The 27,625-nt window shown below is 38.4% G+C and overlaps 1 protein-coding gene across 2 annotated transcripts; it reads left to right on the top strand.

Annotated features, from left to right (window-relative positions):
* The first annotated feature begins 416 nt into the window (after positions 1 to 416).
* On the top strand, positions 417 to 27,625 carry IL7R (interleukin 7 receptor). 2 transcript variants are annotated; one of them, XM_058564246.1, is made up of 8 exons: positions 417 to 574; positions 4,378 to 4,516; positions 14,453 to 14,610; positions 19,077 to 19,234; positions 21,300 to 21,465; positions 22,513 to 22,606; positions 23,545 to 23,620; positions 24,035 to 27,625. In XM_058564246.1, exons 1-8 carry the CDS (start codon positions 493 to 495, stop codon positions 24,536 to 24,538), a joined length of 1,377 nt encoding a protein of 458 aa, XP_058420229.1. In that variant the 5' UTR covers positions 417 to 492; the 3' UTR covers positions 24,539 to 27,625. The 2 variants fall into 2 exon arrangements, with proteins under 2 accessions (XP_058420229.1, XP_058420230.1); XM_058564247.1 differs by lacking the exons at positions 22,513 to 22,606; positions 24,035 to 27,625 and having other exon boundaries at positions 23,545 to 23,624.

Genomic DNA, 27,625 nt, shown 5'->3' with positions numbered 1-27,625 from the left:
ACAAACCTACAAGAAATTACTTCATAAGGTGCAGAATCTTTTTTTAAAGCAAAGCTCACCCCAGATAATTAACTGATTGGCTTTGTAAGTTTAGATTTTTGTCTTGTGATTCTTTTCAAGTGGACCCCATTTGCACTCTAGCCTGAGATAGCTTGAGCCTACACTTGAATTGACCACCATACTCTGAAATAAGCACAGTGAGTCTAGGGTCTACCAGGAGTACTAGGGAGGTACACTAATTTAAAATGCTCTACCCTTTCATTTCCTCCACCTCTGCTTACAGCAGCAATACTTTTACTCAGACTTCCTGTTTCTGCCACTAGTCTTCTTTTTTGCTGTGTTTATACTTCCCCCTGTCTGTGGTTAAGTAAGTATAAAGCCCTAAAGCTATAGATTTAAGTCTTTCTGGCTCTTGCTCTCACTCTCTCTCTCTCTCTCATTCATTCCTACCATAGGCTCACACCCTGCTCTCTTCTCTCTTTCTCTCTCAGAATGACAATTCTAAGTATAGCTTTTGGTACAGTTTTCTATTTACTTCAAGTCGTTTCTGGAGAAAGTGGCTATGCACAGAATGGTGAGTCATTTCTAACTTTTCTTTAGGATTTCATATTATCTCTAGCATATGCTTCATGTTGCTCAGATCCTTAACAGACCTGAGCTGGGCACTGGGTTGGAATGCAGTTTGAGAAATTACTATGTATTCAGTCATTTTGTACGTTCTAACCACAAGAACAAGGAGCTTGGGGGCAATACTGTAGGTGGTTTATAAAATCTTAGAGTTGTTAAGAAGGAATGCATTTGACTCTCCAAATGTGGGTCTTAACGTTGGTCAATGCCTCTGCTCTTACAAAAAGAACACCTTTATAGATGCAACGAGTGTGCTGTTGGAGAATCTCCAAGGTAATTTTACCTTGTTAAGAAGTCAAGCTAGATTTGTTTTGTTTAGCTTTTTAGGAGTTTCCAAAAGCATAACTTTCATGATAAAATAATGTCTAGAAACAATAGCTTTGCTTGCGCTTACTGTTGCTATATCCCTAGCACCTAAAAGAGTATATAGAACATAGTAGACATTCAACAAATATTTGAAAATTTCTTCAAAATATGTTAGTTTTGATAGACTCATGTGAGATTCTTACTGACTAACTGAATAGAGAAAGATTGGAGTTGTCTCATTGAAATGTTTGCCTCCAACAAATTTACTATCATGTAATAATTCTCTTTGGGATCACTGAAGTACGTAGTAGCTAGAAGCAGATGCTGCCTACTTAGTAACTATATTGTAACTACGACAAAACCGGACACATATGTGAAGCAGCAGCAGGAGCCACTGGAAACTTGGATCATCAATTTGTTCCTGGAAATTAAACTCTTTCACTTTAAGAGTTAAAAAGCGTTTTCCTATCAAACGCAGCAGCTGAATGACTCAGCTTAGATATTTTAAGTCATGTAATTACTAAGGATGGAAATCCCTAGAATATTTTTATTAAGGGAATTGTCAGAGGGTTGACATTTTTCACAGTGTGACCATGTGTGAATCATTTTGTGGCAGATGATCATTATTCCGTGGTAAATGTTGCCTTGTGTTTGCACAGATAGATGCTTGGTAGGTAACACATAAATTTTACTTTTTGGAGTATAATATATTCCCTCTATTTCTCCCTGGTGGCTGTACTATTTTTAAAAGAAATAAGAATTGTAATTGAAAGCTGAGTTTTCACTTTAACATTTTAAATTTCAGATTTTTTTTTAGGAGATTTTTAACCACCCATCTACGTGATCAAAATACATCAAAATACTTCCCAGTTGGGGTGTAAAATATTCAGCTGTTGTTTGTTGAAAGATAAGTTAGTTCTCTGATGACCACAAGGGTGATCAAGAGAAGAAAGAGATACTTTTAAAAAATCCAAACCATTTATACTTTTATTCAACTAATTCCTTTTGGTAGGAAGACTTCTAAACCACATTGCCTTTTCTATAATATATATTATAAAAACATTAAATTTTTACGGAAAAATATGCTTAGATAGTGGGCATTTAAAGAATAATAGGTTAACTCACTGTCCAAAAGCTCTATGTCGTTTCAAATCCATAGTAATAATAACACCTTTGACATAGAACTCTTTGTCAAATGAGCCCCAAAAATTTCGTGTATCATCTCAGAATTAGAATTCTTATTTTAGCTTTTCATTACTTATTTCTCAAAAAAAAATGATAATAGTCATAACTATTCCTTATTGAGTGCTTACTGTGTTCTAAGCTAAGTCTTTGTATATATTTGTTTAGTCATTCCTCATAATAACATGAATTTACATATCGGAACATAGAGGCTTAGCGAGGTTGAGTAACCTGATGAAAGACCACAGCTACAAAGTAGAATAACCAGGATTTAAACCCACATCTGTCCATCTCTGGTGCCGGAGGTCTTAACCACTGTGTATATTATTCTTAACTAAGAATTGTTCGGCTTAGATCACTCTCTTTGTAAAATGCCTTGCAATTTTGCAAATTGTTGAGGGGAATTTTTCTTGGTTGCAAAGCAACTTTACTCAGTAACATCTGCTAAAGAGCCAGTGAGCTGCTTCTCAAAACATAGCAACCTTAATTGTATGACCAGTGCTTTGCGTATTGCACGAGAGTAAACAGCAAACATGCTTTGCCAGACCGGATAGCTTTGGGCAGTGGGGGTGGTTTGTCCTACTGATGACCAGCATCTGCTAGACGGTGCTCTCTCTGGCTTACGTTGTATGTTGAAGAATTTTGGAGACAAAGCTGATCCATGAATGTCTGAATTCAAATAGTAATGTAGGTTCTCTTACATGGGATTGGTGGAAGTTGCAAAGAAGAGAAAACATCAAAACAGCATGAAGACTGCCATGTCAGGAAAGGCTAAAACCACCCAGAACCATTCCACTGAGAAAGGTGCCAGCAACTAGAAGATGAGATCTGAGTCTGTAAGATTAGGAATGAACATGCATTGAAATGTGAGCCCTAAATGATGGACTGCCCCTCATTTTTTAAAACTGTCATCAGGAAGAGGGCCATACCCTGCTGAAATCACATAAGGAGTCTTTGCTGGCAGTAGAATTGTATAAGCTGGATGGAGTCCAGGAATGGTCAGAAAGAGCAGTGCTCAGAGCTCTTATCTAGATTTGGCTTTTCAAGATTCGTTGCTTTGACTGAACCGACCTGTCACTCAACTGGTTGGTCCACTCAGAACCAGCTTTACTAACTTTCCCATAGACCTACTGGGTTATTTAAGTAAAGAGAGTGCTGTTTGTACATCTCATGGCCTTTGGGACATTCAAATGGTGTTTGATTTTCTTATCATCTGTATCCTATTTAAAGCCCTAGAAGATTAATTTTGAGTATCTGTGGACCTGGAAGCAGTCATAGGCTCACACTTGACAACTCTGAGAATGGCTTTGGTTGCCATGGATTTTCTCATGTCCCAGACAGAAGATATTTGCTGACAGATTTTTCTCTATTAAATACAAAATGTCGATTTAATCTTAGGATCCTCAACCAGCTTAAGAAATTGAATGCTATCTGTGACAGACTGTACTTTCCAAAAGTGGCTGCAAAAAAATTCTGGTTCCCCACAACTTCCAGAATTTTGCCAGTGTCTGTAAGATACAATATCCAAAGAAGAAGGATCTATAAGAACAGAAGCAGTATCTATAAGATTCACAGGAAGGTCCACCAGATGTTAGTTCTGTCAGATCTAATATTTTCTAATCACTTTTGCCTCAGTTAGCAGTTTAAGACAAGTTACCTTAAGTAAATATTCATACAATGGAGATAATCAATGGCACTTTTAGTTGGGACCCCTATTTAGGCAAGGGAAAGCTACCCCTTAAAAAAGTGAACTTCTAACTGTAAGATAGTATTATCTTCCTTCATTAAAAAAAAAAATACTTGGGAGGGAACAAATGAGGATTAGATAAAATCAAAGTTCAGATTAAGTAACATATGAGTAATGGAGATATAGTATCTCATTTGAAATGTACCAACTAACAGAAGAAATTCCCATTTAAATAAAGGAAAGAGTGTGTTCATTGTCTCATTCTTGATCTCTGATGCACTAACCCAATGGCAGAAATAGAAATATCTGGAGGTTATTTATTGAATGTGATGAATTTATTTTTTCTATTAGAAAACTTTGTGCTCATTAGGTTTTATTTTCTGTTGTTGGTTTTTGTTTTGGTTATTTTGAAAACTTGTTTCTAGTCTTTGCCCTTGGGCTTTCCTTCTTTAGGTAAACTATAATCACTCCTTCACGTCTGCCACAAAAGGCTGCCATTTCATTAATGTCACTTCAGATTTCAAAAGGATGCACTTATTTGCTTCATTAAAAGCAACAGATTTGTTCCTCCTCAGGAGACTTTGAAGATGCAGAACTGGATGACTACTCATTCTCATGCTACAGCCAGTTGGAAGTGGATGGATCCCAGCACTTGCTAAGCTGTGCTTTTGAGGACCCAGATGTCAACAGCACCAATCTGGAATTTGAAATATGGTGAGCAATGATGGCTTCAGTGGGTGCTTAGAAATCCTCTGTCTTTCTTTTCATGTGCTACGCAGCAATGGCTGCAAAGGAAGGAAGGTAAAATCTAATTATCAAATATTAAAATCGAATGAATTCCAAAAACTTCCTGAAACTCCTTGTCCTACACCAACAGACTCAAGGAAAATACTCTCATGGGTTCATCTTTCAGGCCTGCTGCTTCAGCCAAATGATAGTACGGATCTTGGAGATCCCACATCTCTCTTGACTTCATAGTACAATTTAAATGCTGGTTCTCCCAGGATGCTCTTGCCAAAAAATCTCTTTGCCCAACATGAGACAGCTTAGTGTCTTTAAGCTGCACTTTGGAGCACAATTGCCTGGTTTCTAATTCCAATACTAGTACTTACTAGCTCTTTAACCTAGAGCAAGTTATGTAACTTAGCTATGCCTCAATTTCTTCACCTTTTAAATGGCATATACTATCTCATAGTAAAGTTGTGATGCTTAAATAGTTTAATATATGTAAAGCACTTAGAAGAAACAACCAGTGTGTAATGAGTAATGAAAAAGAGGCATTAAATAAAAAATCTATGACTACAGACCAATCTTCTACCATCTTGACACAACTTAACTTTGGATGATGCTCCCAATATCAATTTGCCAAAAAGCCACAGGAAAAAATTGGCTCTTGGTTTCATGAGGCCTCAGAGAATAGGCAAAGAAAAAGAGAAAGTCTCTGTCTGGTTTTAAAGTTTGATAAAGAGCTCAGAGAGCTTTATCTTCTCCCTCCTCCACAAATCATCTCTTGTTGCTGAGGGTCACTCTCCCTAGTGACTTGAAAAAATACTCAAACGTGAAATTCTGACTTGGGACTATCTCCCAATTCATATCAGATGACCTTGTTTTAGTTATTTTCTTTGTAAGGAAAGTGAGTCAAGGTCCACCACACATAAGAGAGGGCTTCTTAAATTCCATGGACGCTTAGCCAATCCCCCACAATATATAATCTAGACAGTCCATGAATTCCATGTCTTACATTAATTTACAGAAGCTTCCTGCATCTGTTCATGTAGTGCCTCCTGCTGCAGTGATTGGATAAACAAATATGGTCTTTGACTTGAATTGCGTAGTATGTTCTTAGTCTGCCTCTGTTAGTTCACTTCTATAACACACTTTCCAGGAATAAATGTTGAGAGAACAGGAACCTACAATGTGTGGAATCTATGCTGCAAATAGACAGTTTGGCTAAAAGAGCCAAACAACTCATTCAGAGGATGTGCTCATTTTTGTGGGCAAATCCCCCTCCCAAACAGAGGTTTGCCTTTGGTTTCTCCAACTAGCTGGTTGGAGGACTGCAGAGTTCCCCGTGGTTTCTCTCAGGGAGGCCAAGGCTGACCTTTCTGTACACTTTCACTCACGCAGTATTTGACCATTTCCTTGTCCACTTGAACAAACTTGCCCACCTCCTTTCACAAGCCTCTTGTTTTTTCCTGTCGAAGTTTAATTTGTCCAGAGCCTCCACTTGGGTTTTTCAATTGGATTCAGATATTTCCATTGCAAAGAGATTGTCTTACAACATGTTTTCAGTGTGAACAACAAATATAAACTCCTCAGTAGGTTAAGGTGCTTCTGGAGGGCAACTGTTTTCATAAATGTATCTGTACCATGAGGGGGGATTGGTGGAACTCTTAGGTTCACAGCAGGCACTGTATCTCAATTTAAACTCACTTTTATAGAGTACTGTATTTGCTGGTTAGGTTGAGTTTCTTTTCTACAATAAAATTGGCTTCATTGGAGTTTTTTTCTGTTAACATAAATTTATAAAGAAGAAACTGGAAATCACTGAAAATTGTGCATTCTGCTGAAATTCTTACACAAGTGGGATTACTGATAGAAACCAGAGGCTGTCTCGTATACCGGGGGCATCTTTCTAGATGTGTTTCCTACCTGCCTGATCTGGCCGCCAGTCTTCCAGGCTTAGAAACCAAGTTAGTTAGTGTTCAATGAGCGGACCCATCTCTCAGGGATGGACTTGGGTTAGCCAAAATCACAGAGTTGGATTACCAGCATGCCAATTGACTACTTCACATTGACAGATGCAACTATCATAGAGGCCCGAATATTCGTACATGGCTCAGGACCTACAGGAGTTGGTGTCTGTGTGAAGAGACAGCGAGGGCCAGTGGGTTGCATATCAATATAAAATTGAAAATTTTTCATTCACCAGAACTCTAACCAGCTCTCAAGTACCTGGAGCGACAAAGCAGAGGTGCTGGAAACAGGCACGTAGGTTGGAATCCCAATAGCGACACTTAACTAGCTCTGTGACCCAGGGAGTTATTTAAGCTCTCTGATCTTAACAGCTGCCCTGCATTGGGGTACAAGGATTAGTGACTGGCTTACGGTCAGTGCTTGTAAATGGTACTTAATTCTCTCAGCGTAATCCAATTTTCACTAAAAATGTGATCAAAGTTTGTTCCGTTAATATAGAAGCACAACAAAGGAAATCTGTTGATTTTTAAGACTAGAGTTATTTGGTTCAGGTCGCAAAGTGGTTAAATTTTCTTTTTTAATTAGTTGCTATCATTTAAAAATCTGGGTATCACTTTAAAAAAACTCAGATTTGATAATATGGAGCCCATACAGCAAAAAGTAGCCGGAACAGAATTCTGACTGCTTCTACAGATGAGGCAGTAAATTTCAGTGCTGAGGGGAGGCTCACTTCTCTCGTTTATATTACCTGCATAGACACCATAGACACTTGAACTTGGGACCCGGCTTTTTAGGTGTTTGCATAATTTTCGTAGTCAGAAGGCAATCATATTTCCTTTATTTCCACATTCTTGGGGGCACCACAGTCACTCCCATGAACTGCCTACAGATACCACTTCAAATATGTCGCTTTTTGTTTTCATCAATTACCACCGTCGTCACAGGCTGCGCCCTGACAAATTGTCCTCGTATTCTAGGCTTAACTAGCAATATCTGTCAAGTGTCAATTTAGTCCTTTTCCAGTAAACCATACTAACTTTCAAAGTTGTTCAATATTTTTGAGCTAGATTCTGCCTTTCAGGGCCAACTGAGAAATAAAAGCTATAGTTTGTTTTTAATATTTCCATGTCAATATCTGTTTGCACCAAGAAGAGAAATGCATTTATCACAGAAGACTGCGGGAGATTTGGGAAAGTGGAGGTGGGAAGAAGAAGCAGATGGGATGGTCCCCAGCAGTCTCACCCTATTTTCAGCGCAAGGGGATTTGTGTGATTGGCTTAGAGTTGATGTCCCCCGGGAAGGTCCTACATGGCCAAATGTGTTAGCCTATAGTACTACTTGGATATTTGCAGTGTTCTTTTCTCTCTGCCCAAAATATCCTAGAACAGCTCTATCCAACAGAAATACAATGTGATCCAAACATGTGAGCTACATATGTAATTTTAAATTTTCTAATAGTCACATTTTAAAAAAGAAATAAGCGAAATTAATTTTAATAATATGTTTTACTTAATATATTTAAAATATTATTTCAACATGTAATCAGTATAAACAAAAATAATAGTATTTTGCATTCCTTTTTGCATACTAAATCATCAAAATCTGGCGCATATTTCACATTGAGATCACATCTCAATTTGGACTGGCCATATTTCAAGTGTGCAATAACCACATGTGGGGTAGTGGCTGTTGTGTTGGACAGTGTAGTTCTAGAACATTCCTAACCCTAGCAATACATAGCTAGCAACCAAGTAAATTGTTTTAATTTAATTAAGTGAATTGAAATGAATTGGATTGAATTGAGTTGAACTACTCACGGGGGGGGGACACTAAGTTTCCTCCAGTCACCTGAAGCGAGGGTTGGTGGCCAGAAGCAAGGTTATTCTGGGCCACAGGTTTATCTTAGTCTCCTGGCATGGCTTCTTCTCCACATAGGGCAACTCGTGGAGTTCAGAATCTTTAAAAGGATGCCCAGGCTCATAAGACAGTCATATGGTCATCCTTCATTGTTTGCTGCTCATTAATCTCATTCCCTGAAAAGTTAGAATGAACCAAGAATAACATTTTAGATTCTTCTTAAACTTCCAGTAGTACCAAGAACTCACTACACATTAAGGATCTATAATCAAATATTCCACAGATGCTTTACTTACAAATATATTCTAAACTCAGTGATTGAACTAAAAGCCATTATCTAATTTCTCCACATCACATGTTTACCTAAAATTTAGAAATGGGACCATGCCCCAATTTTCCTCTTGCATGTTTATTCAACAAATCATGACAATGTTGCCATCTTCAAACCTGTCCATCTGACAGTCTTCCCAAGTTTGTTCCCTGGTATCCGTCTAACTTACCTTAAAATTTGCTTTTTATTTTTACTCTACCCCAAGTGGGAAAACCCATCTAATTCAACAAGGGACACAACCCTCTAGAAACTCCAACACACACACACACACACACACACTCAAAGTCATAACAATTGCATACTCCAAAAGATAACAGTTAATGAAAAAGCTATTTTGGGGGAATAATTTTAAGGAATGTCCCACAAATAATAAATATATTTAGCCAATTAATAAACAAATTTTCTTCCCCAATCTCTAGTTTTTCATGACTGCAGGAGCTTAACCAGTCACTCAAAGACCACAGCACCCCCAAGGTGGGAGAGTCTGCACCTAAATTTGAGGCATTCTCAGATTATAACCCCATGCCCACCTCACCTCAAGACACACCAATATGTTCTCTGTTTGGAGTCCAGGAACAACCCTCAAAAAGTTTCACTTGAGCACATACAGAGAAGAGTGTACGCACATCCAATTCAACAAAGAAAACCAACAAACATTCTGGGTTGTAGGTAGTAAAGGACCTTTTTAGAACATTCTCCTTATGATTTTTTAAAAAAATATCTGATTAATGAGAAGAATTCTTTTCATGTAAGCAAATTTTAGAGATACCTTTTTCTGCCATTATCTATAATAATAGATATTTTCCATTATTCCAATCTCTCAGTGCTTTTTGTGTCATTACTCCCAAAGTTAGGAAGATATTTTCTTCTAAATATTTTATAGTTTTAGCCTTTATATTTAGGTCTATAATCCATATCTAATTAATTTTTTGAGAGATTGAAGTTCATATGTTTCATACATTTGCTCAGTTGTTCCAGGACAATTTGCTAAAATGATTTTTCACTTCCCATTGAACTGATTGGGTGCCTATATTTAAAATCAATTAAACTTATATGTATGAGTCTATTTCTGAACTCTTTATAATTTCTCTTTTTAAAAATTGAATTTTACACTTCATTTTTTTTGGCAGACTACATCATGTTCACCACGCAAAGACTAATTACCATCTGCCATCGTACACGTGTGCCCTATTACCCCTTTCACTCTCCTCCCTTCCTGCTCCCCCTCTGGTGACCACCAATCTACTTTCTGTCTCTATGTGTCTGTTATTGTTGTTGTTGTTTTTATCTTCTACTTATGAGTGAAATCACGCAGTGTTTGGTTTTATCCATCTGACTTATTTCGCTTAGCATAATACACTCAAGGTCCATCCATGTTGTCGCAAATGGCAAGATCTCATCTTTTTTATGGTTGAGTAGTATTCCATTGTGTGTGTGTGTGTATACACATTCCATTGTGTGTGTGTGTGTGTACACACATATATATATATATACCACATCTTCTTTATCCATTCATCCGTTGATGGGCACTTAGGTTGTTTCCAAGTCTCGCTGTTGTGAATGATGCTGCAATGAACGTAGGGGTACAAATATCTTTTCAAATTCGTGTTTTCGTGTTCTTTGGATAAATACCCAGAAGTGGAATAGCTGGATCATGTGGTAGTTCTATTCCTAATTTTTTGAGGAATCCATACTGTTTTCTATACTGTCTGCATTCATTTACATTCCCTATTGATCAATTTATCTATCCTTATACCAATGCTAAACTGTCCTGATTACCACAGCTTTACAGTGAGTTTGAAATCAAGTGCTGAGTCCTTGACATTTGTTCTACTTTTTCAATGTTGTTTTGGCTATTCTGAGTTCTTTATATTCTACACAAATTTTAGAATCAGGTTGTCAATTTCTTTTAAATCCTACTGAGATTTTGATTAATATTATATAGACTAATTTGGGGAAATTTTCATCTTTTCGCTGCTGAATTTGCTAATCCATGATTGTAGCTCTCTATTTATTTAGATCTCTTTTAATAGCTCTCAGGAATGCTTTGTAATTTCCATTGCAAAGGCCTTGAACATCTTTTATTAATTTTAGTTCTAATCATTTTATGTTTTTATCACTATCATTAATGGAGCTGTTGTTTTTAAAATTAATTTTCCAACTGTTTGATACTAGCCTGTGGATATATAATAGACTTTTGCACACTGACCTTGATAAATTCACTTTATTAGTTCCTGTAATTGTATTGGAGAATCTTTATAATCTTCTATGTAAACAAAATTGTTGTCTGCAAATAAAGGAAATCTCTTTTTATTTCTTTCCAGTCTGATGCCTTTTATTTGTTTCTCTTGCCTTAGGGGCTGACTAGAACCTCTAGTACACTGCTGAATAGAAATGGTGAAAGTGAATATCCCTGTCTTGTCCTTATCTTAGAGGAAAAGTGTTCACAATTTCACCATTAAGTATGATATTAACCACTGATTTTTTGTAAATATCCTTTATCAGGCTTAGGAAGTGTCCTTCTATTAACTGTCTGCTGAGAATTTTTTATCATAAATGGATGTGGAATTTTGTCAAATGCTTTATCTACATCACTTGAGATAATCAGATTGCTTATCTTTTGTTCTGTTAATATGATGAATTATATTGATTGATCTTTGATTGTTGAACCAACCTTAATTTCCTGGGATGTATTCTACTTTGTCATTATGTATTAACATCAATGTGTTAATATTTTCTTGAGGAACTTTGCATATGAGTTCTAGAGGGACATTTATCTGTAAATTTCTTTTCTGTGATATTTTTGCCAGCTTTTCATACCAGAGTTGAGCTAAATTCATAAAATAAGTTGGGAAGGGTCCATTTCTCCTCTATTTTCTGGAAGAATGTGTAGGACTGGCACTATTTCTTATATATTTGATAGAGTTCACCAACCATCTGGGCATAGAGTTTTCTTTGTAGGAAAGTTTATTAATAATAAATTTAATTTCTTTGAAAGAAATAGAACTATTGAGATCAATTTCTTCGTTATTTTCACTTTTGGTGATTATCTCTTTTTAGGGATTGTTCTAAGGGTTACAATATTTAATCTTATCAGAGTTTACCTAGAGTTAATATTGTAATATTTCATGTAAAATATAAGAAACTTGCAATGATATAGTTCCTTATATCTTATCATATCTTATCCTTTGCACTATTGCTATCATATATTTTACATCTACATACCTTACAAATGCCACAATAACATTATAATATTTACTTGAAGTATCACTTATCTTTAAAGAATTTAAGAAGAAATATATATTGTCTTTTATATTCATCAAAGTATGCCCTTTCTGGTACCCCTAATTCTTTCCTGTAGATCTGAAATTCCATCTGGTATCATTTTCCTTTGGTCTAAAGAATTTCCTAAAACAAATGATCTCTTACTTTATCTGGATATATCTTTACCCTGCCTTCATTATTGAAGAATATTTTGTGCATATGAGAATTCATGGTGGATATCTTTTGTTTTCTCTTTCAGTGTTTTAAAGATTCTATTCCAGTGTCTTCTGGCTCTCATAGTTTCTGATGAAAAGTGATATTTTTCTCTGGATGCTTTCAAGATTTTCTATTTGCTTTTTTTTTCACCCATTTGACTATGATGTGTTTAGGTTTTATGATATGGTTTTCTTTGGGTTTATCCTGGTTGGATTTGCTGAGTTTCTTAAACCCAAAAGTTGATATTTTTTCCACATTTGGGAAATTTCAAGCCATAATTTTTTAAAATATTTTTTTCAATCTAATTTTTTCTCTCTTCTTGTTCTGGAACTCTAATTACATATTTATTCATCCCCTTGATGTTGTCCTACAGGTCACCAAGACTTTCTGTTATTTTAGATTGAATAATTTCTATTGATCTATCTTCAAGTTCACTGACCCTTTCTTCTGCCATCTTCAATCTGCTGTTAAGCACATCCCTTACATTCAGCACATTTAAAAAAGAATTTAGATTTTTACTTATCAGTTATAATATTTTCATTTTATTCTCTTTTATAGTTTCCACTCATCCATTAAGATTAAATATCTGTTCAATAATTATTATGATATTTTTTGTTTAGAGCTTGAACATATTTGCAAAAGCTGCTTTAAAGTCCTTTTCTGTTAGTTCCAACATCTGGGTCATCTTAGAGTCAATTTCCATTGACTGCTTTTTGTCTTGACCATGAGTCACATTTTTCTTTTTTGGTTATTTGTAGTAGCTTTTGAATATAGAGAGGACACGATTGATAATAGGGTTTTTTTGGGATTCTGTTAACTTCCCCTGGCAAGTGTTAATTTTAGCTCTTGTTACTCAGTTGCCTTGGCTGGACTAATCTCCAAATTCTCTTTTATTTTTAGGCAGCATCTAAAATCTCTGCTTAGTTCTTTCTAGAACCTTCTAGCTACCGCTATCCCACGGTTTCCTTGGAGTCTCCTCCATACCTACACAATAAGGCAACATATACGTAATAACTTGAACAGAGTTTATATGCAGACTTGGTGTCTCCATCTCTATAGCTTCCTCATTTCTAGGCTTTTTCCCCTTAAAAATATCCAGCCACTCAGGCAGTTCAAAACTCTGTCCTCTAACTTCTCAAGGTAATAAAACTGTGGCTTTCTGTTTGATTCTAGATGGCTATCATAGTGTGACCTGAGGAGTGACATCAGACAAAAAATAAAAACAGGGATCTCATCCACGCTTTTTTAAACTATGAGATTCCCTCTAGTTTCTGCCTGCTTTTGGTTACTCTCCAATGCTTTTTTTTTTTTTTTACTGAGTATTTATTTATTTATTTTTTAAATTTTATTTATTTATTTATTTTTTAAATATTTTGTTTATTGCAGTAACATTGGTTTATAACATTGTATAAATCTCAGGTGTACATCATTATACTTCTATTTCTGCATGGATTACATCATGTTTTCATGTTGTGATGTAACCCAATGTTTTTAAATAGGATTTTCAAAAATACCTTGTCCAAAGTTTATAGTAGTTATATATTAGAGGGTTAATGTGATATAAGCTACTCTGCCATTACTGGAACCAAAACTTATACTTTTTTTTTAAATAGGAATTTTTTAAAAGAGTACGGTTTGAAGCTTTTGATGTTAGTTGCATAGTAGGCACGATTCTCTCTTCCTCAGTTTCCTGAAAGCCTTATATTAATAGGGAAGTGACAGAATTCAATTCCTAGAGCATTGCTATTGCATGTTAAGCTAGTGAGCATGGAGAGAATGGTTGATTTTAAAGTCTGTTGGTGAGTTAAAAGTGGAAGCACAGTCAAAATTACCTATGGAAAACTCCTAAATTACCCATTAAATATATATGGTTTTTTGTATATAATTCTTTAGACTATTTTATCATTTCCTTTAACCCTTTTTTGGTCAATGTTTCCTTACAGACTTTGTTTCTTCAGTTCATTCCTGCAGGATATCAAATTAAAAAGTGAAATATTTGTTTTTCAAGGATCAATTATTTAAAAAATAGAAATTTTCCATTATTTTCGTGAACATGCTTTGATTATTTCTGGTTCAATTGCGTCTAATGTCTGAGTAAATCATCACTGATTGTAATGGCAGCAAAAGCTATGTTATTTTAATTTTTTCTCTCAAACATACAACTACTCGCTCACATACCTATGGACAGAGTGGGAGTCGCACCACTGAAACATACACATGATGCCATTCCCTACGCATGGAAAGTCCTACATGAATTAAGACAGATTCTCTTTTTGCTTCTACAGTGGGGCCCTTTTGGAGGTAAACTGCCTGAATTTTAGTAAACTGCAAGAGACGTATTTTGTCAAGACAAAGAAATTCTTACTGATTGGAGATAGCAAAATCTGTGTGAAGCTTGGAGGAAAGCACATAACTTGCAGAAAAATGAACATAGTCAAGAGAGGTAAGAAGTTGGATATGGGGCTATGGTTGCCATTTTTTTTGGATATCTGAAGACACTGATTGTGTCTGGACTTCCTGTACGTTACAAGTAGACAAATCATAAAAACTATTTGCAATAGAGAACAGCAAATTCTCCAATGCAAATTTTTTAAAAGAAATGAAAGTTTTGAAGCTTATGCTATTAATTCCTACTGTGAGAGAATTCCGAGAGTTTTCAAACTCAGCTGTGAAAGAGGGTGACTGGCACCTACAGATTTCAGGAAGAGTTAATCTAGGGAAAGCATCTAACTGGAGCTGGGCCTCCTGACATCCACCATATATGTCATTTTCTTCCTTCCTTACCTTCTCCTGAATTCCTTGTAGTCTTCTCCCCATATACTTACCATAATCTCAGTGTGTTTAGCTAAATTATCAAGTTATTTTAAAAAGTAAATAGGCCTTCTGTATTAGTCAGAGTTCTCCAGAAGAAACAGAACCAATAGGAGATAGATATATATCCTATATATATATTTATATGAGAAAGATCTTTATTTTAAGGTATTGGCTTACGCGATGGTGGGGGCTGGCAAGTCTGAAATCTGTAGGGCAAGACAGAAGGCTAGAAGTTCAGGTAGGGGAAGATATTGCAATCTTGATCCAAATTCCGCCAGGCAGTCTGGAAACTCAAGCAGTGTTTCTGTGTTGCATTCTTGAGACAGAATTGCTTCTTCACTAGGGAATCTCAGTCTTTGCTTTTAGGCCTTCATCTGATTGGATGAAGCCCACCACATTATGGAGGGTAATCTGTTTCACTCAATGTCTACTGATTTAAATGTTCTCCATATCTTTAAAAAAATACTTCTAGACTGGTGTTTGACCAAACAACTGGGCACCATAGCCTAGCCAAGTTGACACATGAAATTACCATCACACTTTCCTGAGAGACTGCTTATTGAGCAGCGACGCATAGCTTAATCTGATTTGACCTAGAATATAGTATTAAACTTTACCAAAAAAAAGATAATAATTATATTTCAAATAAAATTATAATTTGAATTGCTAAACTCATCTGCATGTTTTCTTTAGCTCTACATATTATACATACATATAATAACATGAATCAGTAAATCCACTCAATTATCTGGCTTTAAGTCAATATTAATTACCAATTCACCATTTGGTTACCAAGCAAGTAAATCAAAGCAATCAGAAAGATTGGGAATATAGACACAAAAGATTTTTTCCATTGCTTCAGATTTATGACCTTGAGATGAAAAAAGTTCTTTTTCAAAACCTCAGAGATACTCTGATGTAGGAGAATGTCTAAGCCAATTATGATATATCAGTGCAAAGGAATAATAACTATATTACTATATAATTATAATACATATAAATACAGTATATATATATAACATATATGTATACAAATAATACTTTGTATTTATTCTACCTATGGAGATTTACAAGTGAAACAATATATATAGGGGAAAAACTGTTCAAAGTGATTGAAGAAATACATTCGTTTGCTGATTTTACATACTATGGCTCTGTCTCTCCTTATTCTCACCGCCCCCCCCCACTCTTCACCCTCCAGAAAGAAATTAAAGGTAAGAAAGTAATACTCATTAGAGACAACATAGAGAACTTGGAATCTAATCTTAGCTTTGTTTCACTAAGATGATAAAATAAAGAGTAAAACAGAAGTTCCATACGTCAGCAATTATCTTCTAAAAAAGCAGAGGTAGTGGAAAAGAGACATTAGACACAGCCAGTGTGAGTGCTGTCTAGAGCAGGGATGGAGACAGCAGGGTATTTCTATGTATGGGACACAAGCAAGCTGGGTTTTGGTCATTTGGAGACTAGGCTGTTATGGATGGATGTTCAGTTTGTGCACTGCACAAGGGCACTAGATCTAAAGGTTCACCATGTATATTGCAAGTATATATTCACTCTCTGAGAGCAGGCAGAGAGGGCAGAGATTCTCAGTCCTCTGACAGAGCCCTGGAGCATCAGGGGAGAACCTCTTCTTACAGAAACCCATACCAGCACAGAGGCCTGAATGCATTTTAGAGAATGAGCATGTGAACGCTCATGGCATAACCATAGGCTCCACGTGGCACCCTGCCCCACCTGAATCCCCAGATCACACATGCGCAGTGCTCTTACAGGCCCACGTTCTGTACCACCCAGCAGACTGCAAACCTGAGATGCCGCATCTGAGGGGCAAGGGGGAGAGTCAGGACGCGCACACTGCTGGTAGCATGGGCCCCTGTGATAGGGGAGGAGTGAGTCCCTTGGAGATTTAGAAAGCACCCCTGGCCAAGCAGGATGAAGTGGTAGAGGCGTGTCTCACGGGAGCATCTTATTCTTGTTCCTAAGGTGACATTTCTCCAATAGAGCTATCATTCAATTGAATTTAAACTGGATGCTCCTGATTGAACCTCAGAGCTAGAGCTCACCTGCAACCACCTTCCCCCTCACTCACTTCCCATTAGGAGTGGGCCCCCCAATAAGGCAGGCAGGGCAGCTTCCTGCCTTCCCACTTTTCTTGGCAGGGTAAATCTATATAATTATTCAGGTCGTGCAAGAATAAATTAACTTTTTAACATGTTGCTTGAGGCATGAGCACCTTTTTCTAATGTGCTCAAAGACACCATGTGGGCTGGAGGCAGACCTGCTTGGAGAGAGCTTGGACAAGCCAGCGTGGGATAACGGAGTAGAGAAACAAAAGTTAAATCAAGAAAAGCAAGGGTCAGAATCAGCCAGAACTGGATTTAAATGCTGTTAAAGATTCTACAGGGGCCTGAACTTAAGTTAATCAGCCTCTCTGAGACCCATTCCCTCATCAGTATAGTGGTGATAAGTGATCGTTGATGGAAGAAGTGTAAGTAAAGCACTTGGCGTTTAGTAGGTGTATAATCAATGTTAGTCTGTTCTTTCCTTAATTGTCCCATTATTAAGTGTTCTTGGGAGACGGGAATGGGCCAGGGATTCCGTGTCAGAGGTCTTGTTGAGAATGTAAACCTTAATTATTTCCTTGAATGAAGGGTAAGAACTGGCTTGGCAGGTGTAAGAGGGTTGACAATAACCTCTGTTGGTCTGTTGCTCTACACCCACTCCTTTTTCTCCTGCTTCCCTTTAGGGCATCTTCCCTTTTCACAGTGCAGCTAAGAGTAAGAAAGGATAAACTTCCCCTTTTACAAGACATCCAAGGATATTGAGCTTCCTCTTTTTCAGTACCTCTGGGGCAACGCCAGAGAAACTTAGGCAGTCACCACTATAAGCATGATTACAGTAAGTGGGTCAAACTCCACCACACAAGTTGATTTTACTGGGTTGGCAAGTCAGTCTTAAAGCCCAGCTCTAGCCTAGAATCCAGCTCGGTCTACTGAGTGAAAGTTTGATGAACACACACTCTCTCATTAATAATAGGTTTAGTTTAGATTTTGAACTACATGATCCTCCATCTCTGTCTGAGATCAGCCATGCAAAAAAGTGGCTGCCCCATCCCTAGACAACTAACTTCCCAGTCTCCGATGAAAGAGCAGGTAAGAGGCCAAGACAGGGAAGCCCCCAGTTAATGGTGGGGAGGCAGCCTGACACACATGACTTTTTAGGAATTTGATATCTTTCTCAGGGTTAGTTCTGCCTGAAATAATACCTCTCCAACAATAATAATCTCCCTCCAACAGCATTTCATATATGGTGCCTGTGATCCTACAGCAACTTTGAGAGACAGGCAAGCAGAAGGAAGAGGCCAGAGAGGAGTTTCCAGCTAATGCAAACGAGACTGAAGGAGGGAGCAGCATGAGGTCATGCTGCAAGTTATGAGGCAGCGCCAGCATGCAGATCCTCAGTTTCTATATAGCTGAGATGAGGTGCAAAGCTCCCAGCTTATAACCTGATTGTATTGGAATAATGAAGACTCAAAGTTTAAATATTCCTGCTTTGGGGCTAATTAGTAACAAGTTCTCCAGGAATCGAAAGGCAAAGAGAATGAGTTTTGGTATATAATTAGCACTAGCTGCTATAAGAAATAAGCCCTAAAAATATATATATATCAAACAACAGAAGTTTATTTCTTGCTCACATAAGGGCGAAAATAGGTTTTTCTAACCTGTGGCTGGTGCTCCTCCAAGCAATATCCGGGGGTTCTTCATCCTGTGGGTTCACTATCTTCAATATACGACTCCAGGTGGTGGAAGGGGCAATAAGCATGGAGTAACATATGCAGGGTTTCTGGGCCAGAATGGGCAGCGGAGCACATCACTTCGACCCACATTGCTGGCAAGGCCACACCCAAATGCAAGGGAGGCTGGGAAATGTAGTCTGGCTTTGAAGCAGGAAGAAGAAGAAATGATTTTCTAGACTGTTAGCCAGTTACTGATACAGAAAAGAAATGTGATTTTCAGAGTAGGTGAAATGTAAAGATTATAATTATCTCCTTGACTGCTCTATAGACTGACCCCATTTCTTTTACCTTTCCAGTTAAACCTGAGGCTCCTTTTGACATAAGAGTTATCTATCGTGAGGAAGCAAATGACTTTGTGGTGACATTTAATACATCGCACTTGCAAAAGAAGTATGTGAAAGATTTAATGCATGAGGTAGCCTACCGCCAGGAAAAAAATGAAAATGATTGGATGGTATGTAGATCAATTACATTTATACATTATGAAATTTATAAAGATATATATATAATTAATAAATAAATCATATATAAGTTAAAAATATATCATATGTAAAACTATAAAAAAAATTTCTTAATGTTACATATTTTATTGTTCTAGAGGTACATTTACCCAGCAAGGGCCCCTAGCAATTTTGGGTTCAAAATGTACCTTTTACTGAAAGAAGCTCCCCAAAGTGTAAAAGCTTCAGGCCCCACGAAACCTGGATCTTCCTTGGCCCGTTCCTGTTCTAGCTCTGATTTTCTTTTCTTGCTCTGTTTTTTGTCTTTATAATGTTTCTAAATTAGGCTGTTGAACTAGCAATATAGATGGAGACTAAATCAATCCTATTTATTTGGGGGTTACAAAAAGTATCACATTTAGCACAACTTTCACAGCAAATCAGGCAGAAAACATCACCAAGGCACAGCCACAATTTGGTTTATGGGAGTTGTGGGAGCAGCGTGAAGTAAAAGAGGAGAGGAGGTAAAGTATTTTTCTTTTTTTTTTTTTTAAGCCTGAGTTCCTAATTCTTGCAGTAAAAACTCAAGTTTCACCTTCATATTCTGAAGGGTTATTTAGACTCTTCATGATTTACCCTGCAGTTGGAGTGGTCTGGCTGTCTCTGCAATCTGTTCCGGTGAGGAAGTGGGAGAAAAGTAGAAGGTCCCAGGTTCTCAGCTTCCTCTGATCCCACTGGCTTCACTTTCATCCTTTTTGTACGACATGGACAGAAAACAGATGGTGGCTTTTCTTTCTCAAGACAAAAACGTCCCTACTTATCCATACTATTCTTGTTCCTCTGGCCAGGATCAGACTTGTTTGTTTGCAGTATGCTGCCACGTGCTACTTACATAAGTGCAATGCCTGCCCCAAACCACCTTCTCCCCCTTCTATCCTCGTCCCGCCCCCCACATACACACAAAGTGGGTGACCTTGATTCCGTCCTCTTCCAGTCTTCATCTGAAAATTGCATTGATGGAAAAGCAACTACAGTGGAGAAAGGAGAGATTTTGAACAAATGGTGCCAGGACAATTGGTTAACTGTTAGGAAATAAAATAAGTTAAATGCCTAAGTCCCTCCATAGAACAATAAAATAAAAGATGATTTAAGGAAATTATGTAAATGTGAAACTCTAGAAAAGCTAGAAAAAATATAGGTAAATGTTTCTATAATCTTGAGATGAAGAACATTCTAAGAGTAAAAGCTATAAAAGAAAGCAAAAGATTGATACATGTGACTGCATAAAAAGAAAGCCTTATAAATGTCAGCGCACACAATAATCAAAATTGTAAGTCATTAAAAATTAGGATTAAGTTGCCATACATACAACTGACAGATGTTTAATATCCTTAATATATAAAGAGGTCTTATAAATCACTAAGAAAAAGACAAATATAACACTAGAAAAATTAGCAAGAAATTTGAGAATGTTTCACAAAATAAAAAATATGTAAATTCAATACATATATGAAAACTAACTAGAAATCAAATAAATATAAAAGCAAATAACAGTAAAATAACAGTTTTACCTATCAAATTGATAGATTGCTTGTTTTCTTAAGGAGAAGACACAGTACTAGAGAGAATGTCATCTCTATTTTGCTATTCACAATGTAGAATGGTATCTTTCTGGAGGGAAGTGATTTTTGCTCACTAACCTGATCAACCTCTGTCATCTTCCCTTGAGATACTAAAGGGAAGAGAAAGAAAATGAAGAGAGGGAAGTGTGGAAAAGAAGGTGGGATCCTGGGAATGATTAATATCCTTCCAAAGTGGGAGACCCCAAGTCACCTGAATAAGGACCCGTTGTACCACTGCCCCCCTTGACCATTTGTAGTATCATTTATGAGCTTACAGACCTTGCCCCAAATTCTGCTACTGACCCCTCCACATCAGAGCTCCTTCTTGTAACAAATGTGAGAGGGCTTTGATAGGATGCACATATGACTAAAAATACTCAACATGAAATGACTTGGGAGGTCTGGGCACCACCTCTTTTTCCATCCTAAAAATGTACTGGCACTTTTTGCTCTTTAGCATGTGAATTTATCCAGTACAAAGCTGACACTCCTACAGAGAAAGCTACAACCTGATGCGATGTATGAGATTAAAGTCCGATCCATCCCTAACACCAACTACTTTGAAGGCATCTGGAGTGAATGGAGTCCAAGTTTCCACTTCAGGACTCCAGAGACCACCATCGGTGAGAAGTGATTATAGAGTCTTCCCTCCCCTCATTGTGATTTGCATGTTAAAGTGTGTGAGTGATGGGATGGGATGCATTCAGTGTGGTATGGCCATAGACACGATGCAGTCTATACAGAAACTGATATATAATAATATACACCTGAAATTACACAATGTTATAAACCAATATGACCTCAGTAAAATAATTTTTAAAAAATGTGTGCGAGTGAGAGTGAGAGCTACAGAGATGACTGACTCCCCTACGGGCATTTTTACACTTTCTTTGGAGAAGGACCTGCCATCTTTGCCCCTTTTGTGAAGAACAGGGAAGTGGTGGGAGTAGTCCTTAGTCGCTGATCAACGATGTAAGCTATCTAGACTCTACTGCCTTGGGTGCTCCTGGGAGCTGATAATAATTCTAAACAAAATCCCCACCGACTACCTCCAGTTTACCAATTTAGACTGGGATCCCAATGGCTGGTATCTAAGGTCCCTCTGGAGAAGACCTTTGTTGATGGCAGATGGGCAGACAGATGTGGCTCTCCCGTACCTCCTTTTCCAGAATAATAAAGATATCCTGGGGGTCTAGGAAGTAAGAATGGCCAGAAGAGCCAAAGAACATGGCTCAGGCAGGCTCCTGTGGACCCTAAGCATCCCACATATACCTTCCCTTTGGGGGTTGAGGGGAACTGTTCCTCCATACCAGCCTCCCATCCTCGCCCTAGAAATTGCTGAGACTGTAGGGTAGAACATTTGTCTCATCACCCCCCTGCTCAGTTTCTTTCTCTTGGTAATGGGAGCTGGGAAGGGGATGCTGGTATCTTTAATGCTAGGTCATTTTAACATTTCAAGTGACAGATATTCTGGACCTAGTCACCTAAGTTAGTGCCACTTACTGAAGCCAAAATCCCCCCATAAAGCTAGTACATCATCCTGTTCACTGAAGAACAGCTTTCAAGAAAGAATAAACGGGCCCAAGTTACTCAATACACTCAAACGTCATGAAAGTCTTCCTCACTGCGTGTTTAGTGATTGCTAACCAAGATCTATCCTTGCATTCCAGGGGAGATGGATCCTGTTTTACTAATTATCAGCATTGTGAGTTTCTTCTCTGTGGCTCTGATGGTCATTTTGGCCTGCGTGTTATGGAAAAAAAGGTGAATTTCTTTAAATAATCAAATAGTGGTTATGTGGGATTCCAGACAGTCAGAGCTCTAACCCTATTTGTTGACAAGAAAACTACAAAGGGGAATAAGGCATTTCAGGAGTTGTGGTGCCCAATATCCTTCCTTATCTTCAGGCACTGGTGAATTTCCATAGTTAATTTCATGAGAGGTGAAAATACATGAACTAGACATAGGGCAAACCCTCCCCCCAAACCTTTCTTCCAAAGTCTCCTAAATGAGTAGGAGCCTTGCCTCCAGAATGCAGCTGAGGCACCCATGGAAAATGCAGAATGTACTTGAAGTCTTGACTTTCAGCACACAAATTCATGGGAATTTTGCTTTCTATCCCATGATATGTCCATGTTTGTCTCATCATAAAATGATGTTTTAGACACATACTAGTCAAGTTATTAATGTTCCAAGAAGATGCCATCAGCAAAGGGCCACATATCCCCTGGATACTCGAGTTTGCAAAGTACCACCTTAAAGCAATTTCCCTGGGTAACTTAAAAAATATTTCTCATTTCCATCAAAATTAGACCAGAGGAGTTGCTGCCAACAAAGAGAAAGAATAAGATGACAACACCAATATAGGGAATAGATGAGCAGGTCAAATTTTGGTTTCATAGCTAGACCATTGCCAAGCCTCATTGTTCCTTTTCTCCAGGGCTCTTTCCCAGAGGTGTATCCTTGTGTCTTGTTCACAGAGTAGATCACTGACAACGATCTCATGCCGAACTCCTCCATGGATTGATAGGACACTGAGGCTCAGAGAAAGCAAGTCATTTGTCCAAGGTCATTCACCTAGTTGTGGCAGAGCTAAAACTAGAAATCTGCTCTTCTGATTCCTGACTCAGAATATGTGGAAAGCTCTGTTGTGCCTGCTCCCTGTGCTATTTGTTTCATCTATCAATGCCCTCTTATTTCAGAATTAAGCCTATTGTATGGCCCAGTCTCCCTGATCATAAGAAGACTCTGGAACAACTGTGCAAGAAACCAAAAAAGGTGAGTGCTTCTACTGCTTCTGCCACTATGTTGGAGGCATCCCAGTAGCCAAGAATGATGTTGCAGGATAAAGAATGATTGAACCTCAAGTTTTGGTCTTTTGTGCATCCCGTAATTAGGATCCTTCCTAAGATCTCAGCTGCAGGTCCCCAGAGGTAGGAAACTAAAATTAGATACAAGTCTCAGAATTTCCCAGGCTTCCGCAGTGCTGGAGGGCACAGCCAGTGGTTACTTCAGGCCCTGATGTGTCACAGCACCTCCCGAGGCAAAGAGTCAACTAGAACATGTGGGTTATTCTCTGATGTTTCCTGGTAAACCCCTATCAGAAAGTTCTTTAGATGTTTTCCTGAACAGAACATTTGGTGGTGTGTCTCTCTGGTGCAATCTTAATGCCTCCTCTCTTTTTTGGTTCAGAATTTGAATGTGAGTTTCAATCCTGAAAGTTTCCTGGACTGCCAGATTCATAAGGTGGATGGCATCCAAGCTAAAGATGAAGCAGAAGGCTTTCTGCAAGACACCTTTCCTCCACAACTAGATGATTCTGAAAAGCAGAGGCTTGGAGGGGGTGTGCAGGGCCACAACTGGCCATCCCAGCATGAAGTCATCACCCCAAAAACTTTCAGAGGAGATTCACCCCTCGGATGCCTGGCTGGGAATGTCAGCGTGTGTGACGCCCCTGTTCTCGCCTCCTCCAGGTCCCCAGACTGCAGGGAAGGTGGCGAGAATGGGCCTCAGGTGTACCAGGGCCTGCTGCTTGGCACTGGAACTACAAACAGCACGCTGCCCCCTTCATTTCCTTTCCAGTCGGGAATCCTGACGTTGAATCCTGCTGTCCAGGGACAGCCCCTCCTCACTTACTTGGGATCAAGTCAAGAAGAGGCATACGTCACCATGTCCAGCTTCTACCAAAACCAGTGAATTATAAGAAACCCAGGACTAGAACCATTGTGACCAACAAAAGGTGACTGAGCTCCTAGTCTCCCTCGCAGCACAAAGAAGACAAAATTAAGGCAACCCCTCTACACAATCTACAGGACTCTGAAACATCGCTTTGACCACTCTTCCCTGCTTCAATGGCGTTTGGCATGAGGCAGGAGCATTCTACTTCAGGCAACCCAAATGATTGAATTATTTCAGAAAAAAAAAAAGCAGGAAAGAGTGAAAGAAAGGATGGAGGAAAGGACGGAGGAGTAAGGAAGGCAGGAAAGGAGCAAAGGATGAAGAAGGAAGGGAGAACAAGAATAATAGATGCCGTTCTTAGGACTTACTCTGTATCCAGTGCTGTGCTAAGTGCTCTGCACATCTTGTCTCGCCTCATCCTCACAATAATCCTGGGAGGTGGGTGCAATTATTTTATTATTCTCTTTGTTGTCAATGATAAAATGGAGGCTTAAAGTAACTTGTCCGTGTTTCCCACTCAGCGAGATGTGGTACCCAGATTTGATGCCCAGGAGTCTAACTGCAGCCTCCTCCAAACCACGTGCCTTCCTCTTAACTAGGGACTATCCCATTCTTGAGCGCCAAACCTCACTCATAAGAGGGTGACTACATAATTTAACTGTCCAAACTGGGTCAATTTTGAAAGTGAAAGGGGAAGTTATAAATAATCCCTCCAAGGCAACAAGCGTAAACTGGGAGTGTCCCAGACAAATGGGGACATATGGTTACCCGAACTAAGAAGGCTATGAGGAAGAAAGTGGGGGAGAAATGGTCTCATGAAATGTGAGGCACGATGGCCAGCCATGTCTACAAAAAGAGAAGAGGGCAAGAAAAAGCCAGAAAGCCCATTTAATTTCATTTTTATGAAAAAGTGTTCAAGCTGGGATAAACTAGAAGCCCAGAATTTCTATTGTTAGTTACTGAGAGCGCGATCCTACTCCCACTACTCCACTCAGCCACATTCATCTATGATAGGCGTACCTGTAGCCGACTCTGGCATTTGAGCAATGGTCGGGGAATAACCCTTCTGTGTGTGTAAAGACTGCCCCACCCTGCATTCATCCACAACTGTCCGTAGTTCTACAGCCATGGATGTTGCCACAAACTTCAGGAAGAAGACACGGAAGCACATACAGTGAGTGAACCGACTGTTGCCATGTTCTCGAAGATACAGAGAAGAAATGTATTATGAATATTTGACATGTGTCCTCTTGCATTTCTTGGTCTAGATGAATTTCTAATGACTATCTCAAACCAGGTCAAGGCAGCTGAGTGGTCTCAGCTCGGGGGAGTGTAGCCAACCCCTCTCCTACAGACCCCCAGACCCCGATGTACCCAGAACCAGGCAGAGCAGAGGCAGGACGGGGAAGTAATGAAGGACATAAGGGTTTATTTGCAGTCTGTCATTGTTGTTTACATTTTGCATTTTTTTCTTTGTTCTGTTCTTAATTTGTTTAGGGGGAGGGCTAAGTGTTTTTAATTTTTTAGTCTTCTTATTCGTTTTGGTCTGTGATGTCTGTGGAGCGAGTTTTAAATAGTGAACTAATGGATCTTATCTGTTGGCTTAGAGGCCTAATAATAATCACACCATTTTGTTCTTCCTTTGGGTGTTGTACTTTCCAAGTCCTTTCCTCTGAATCAGTGGTAATGAATATATTCCTATAATCCTTTAGATTTCTTAGTGCTTTTGTCATTTTCAAAGCACTTCCATAAGCATTATCCCTTGCATTTCTTTGACAAGTATTTACGGAAAGCCTGCTATGTGCCAACCACGGTGTTAGGCACAGGGCATCTAAAACAAGCAAGGTTGGGACTCTGCCCTCATAAAGCAAAAAATTGAACAAAAATGGCAGGTTTGTAAACAGATGGTTGTAATAACACAAAATACTATAATGGATGCATGTTCGAAGTGCCCTGTTGGAGACAGCCAGAGAAAAATGCCACAAAAGTGATATACATCTGCATGGAGGAAAAGTAGAATCTGCCTGGTGTGTAAGTAGCAGAAGACATTTTCCACACAGGTGAGCATATGTTCTTTAGCTTTTTTAGAAATGGGAGCCAAGTCTCAAAGAGGAGATCATCACAGGAAACCTCATGCCCATCCTAGCTCTCTAGTACCTTATTCACAGATGTCCTATGAAGTATTTATTATTAGTATCTTTGGCTTATGGGAAAATTGGGACATGGAGAAGATGGGTCAGTTACTCAACCTTACATGTTAGGTCAGGACTGGAAGCCATAAATTTGTATCCCTGATATAAATAGATAACCTCTTGAAGAAATGAGGAAATAAGTCTAGAGGAAGATCAAGGTCTCTCCAGCTCTAAAATCCTCTGTTCCAATGTTGTTCGGCACGGGTTATCATGTGAATTTAGTGTGTGAACGTCTGTCTGTTACTGGAGGCATTTAAAATTGGTGTACCATACTGTCATAATCATAACTGCTGCTAATGCTTGATTATATACTCAGAGACAATGTATAATGTAAGATTACAAATTTGTTCTCATCAACCCCCTTTTGTATTTCACTAAGAAAGAAAAACTCCTGGTCAGAGACAATGCATAAATCAGAGATGTAAATGGATAGTTCTATATAGCACGAAAAGAAAGGAAAACTGATAAATACGTGGCTAAATTGGTCAATTAACCGTGTCTGGATCTAGGGGAACCTGGCTTATTTGATTGATTTTCTACCAGACTTCGCCTCTCCCTTAATTCTGATTTCCATGGAAATTTGCTTCAGAAAAGCCAAGCATGGGCTGTTTCAGATGTGCAGAATTGTGTTTTGAAAGCATTTATGGGGGGGCTGCAAGGCTTGGAACTGACCAGGGAGAGGATGAGAATACGCGGTTGGACAGCTGGAACGATGCAGATCAGGTGACGTTTCTGCCAGCTCAGTGGATTTTCTTTGGGGTTATTCTTAAAAATATCCATCACTACACTGATAGTCTCTGATTGAACTGTGTACTCTTCACCTGCATTACAAACATTTTGCGGAGCTGCTAAGTATACAAGTATTCAATGTGTGTTAAACATCTTGTATTTAATTAAATGCTATGAAACTCTC

Source organism: Diceros bicornis, chromosome 20 (assembly GCF_020826845.1).
Source record: "Diceros bicornis minor isolate mBicDic1 chromosome 20, mDicBic1.mat.cur, whole genome shotgun sequence".
Taxonomy (NCBI): Eukaryota; Metazoa; Chordata; class Mammalia; order Perissodactyla; family Rhinocerotidae; genus Diceros; species Diceros bicornis.
This window is presented reverse-complemented; position numbering and strand designations above follow the sequence as displayed.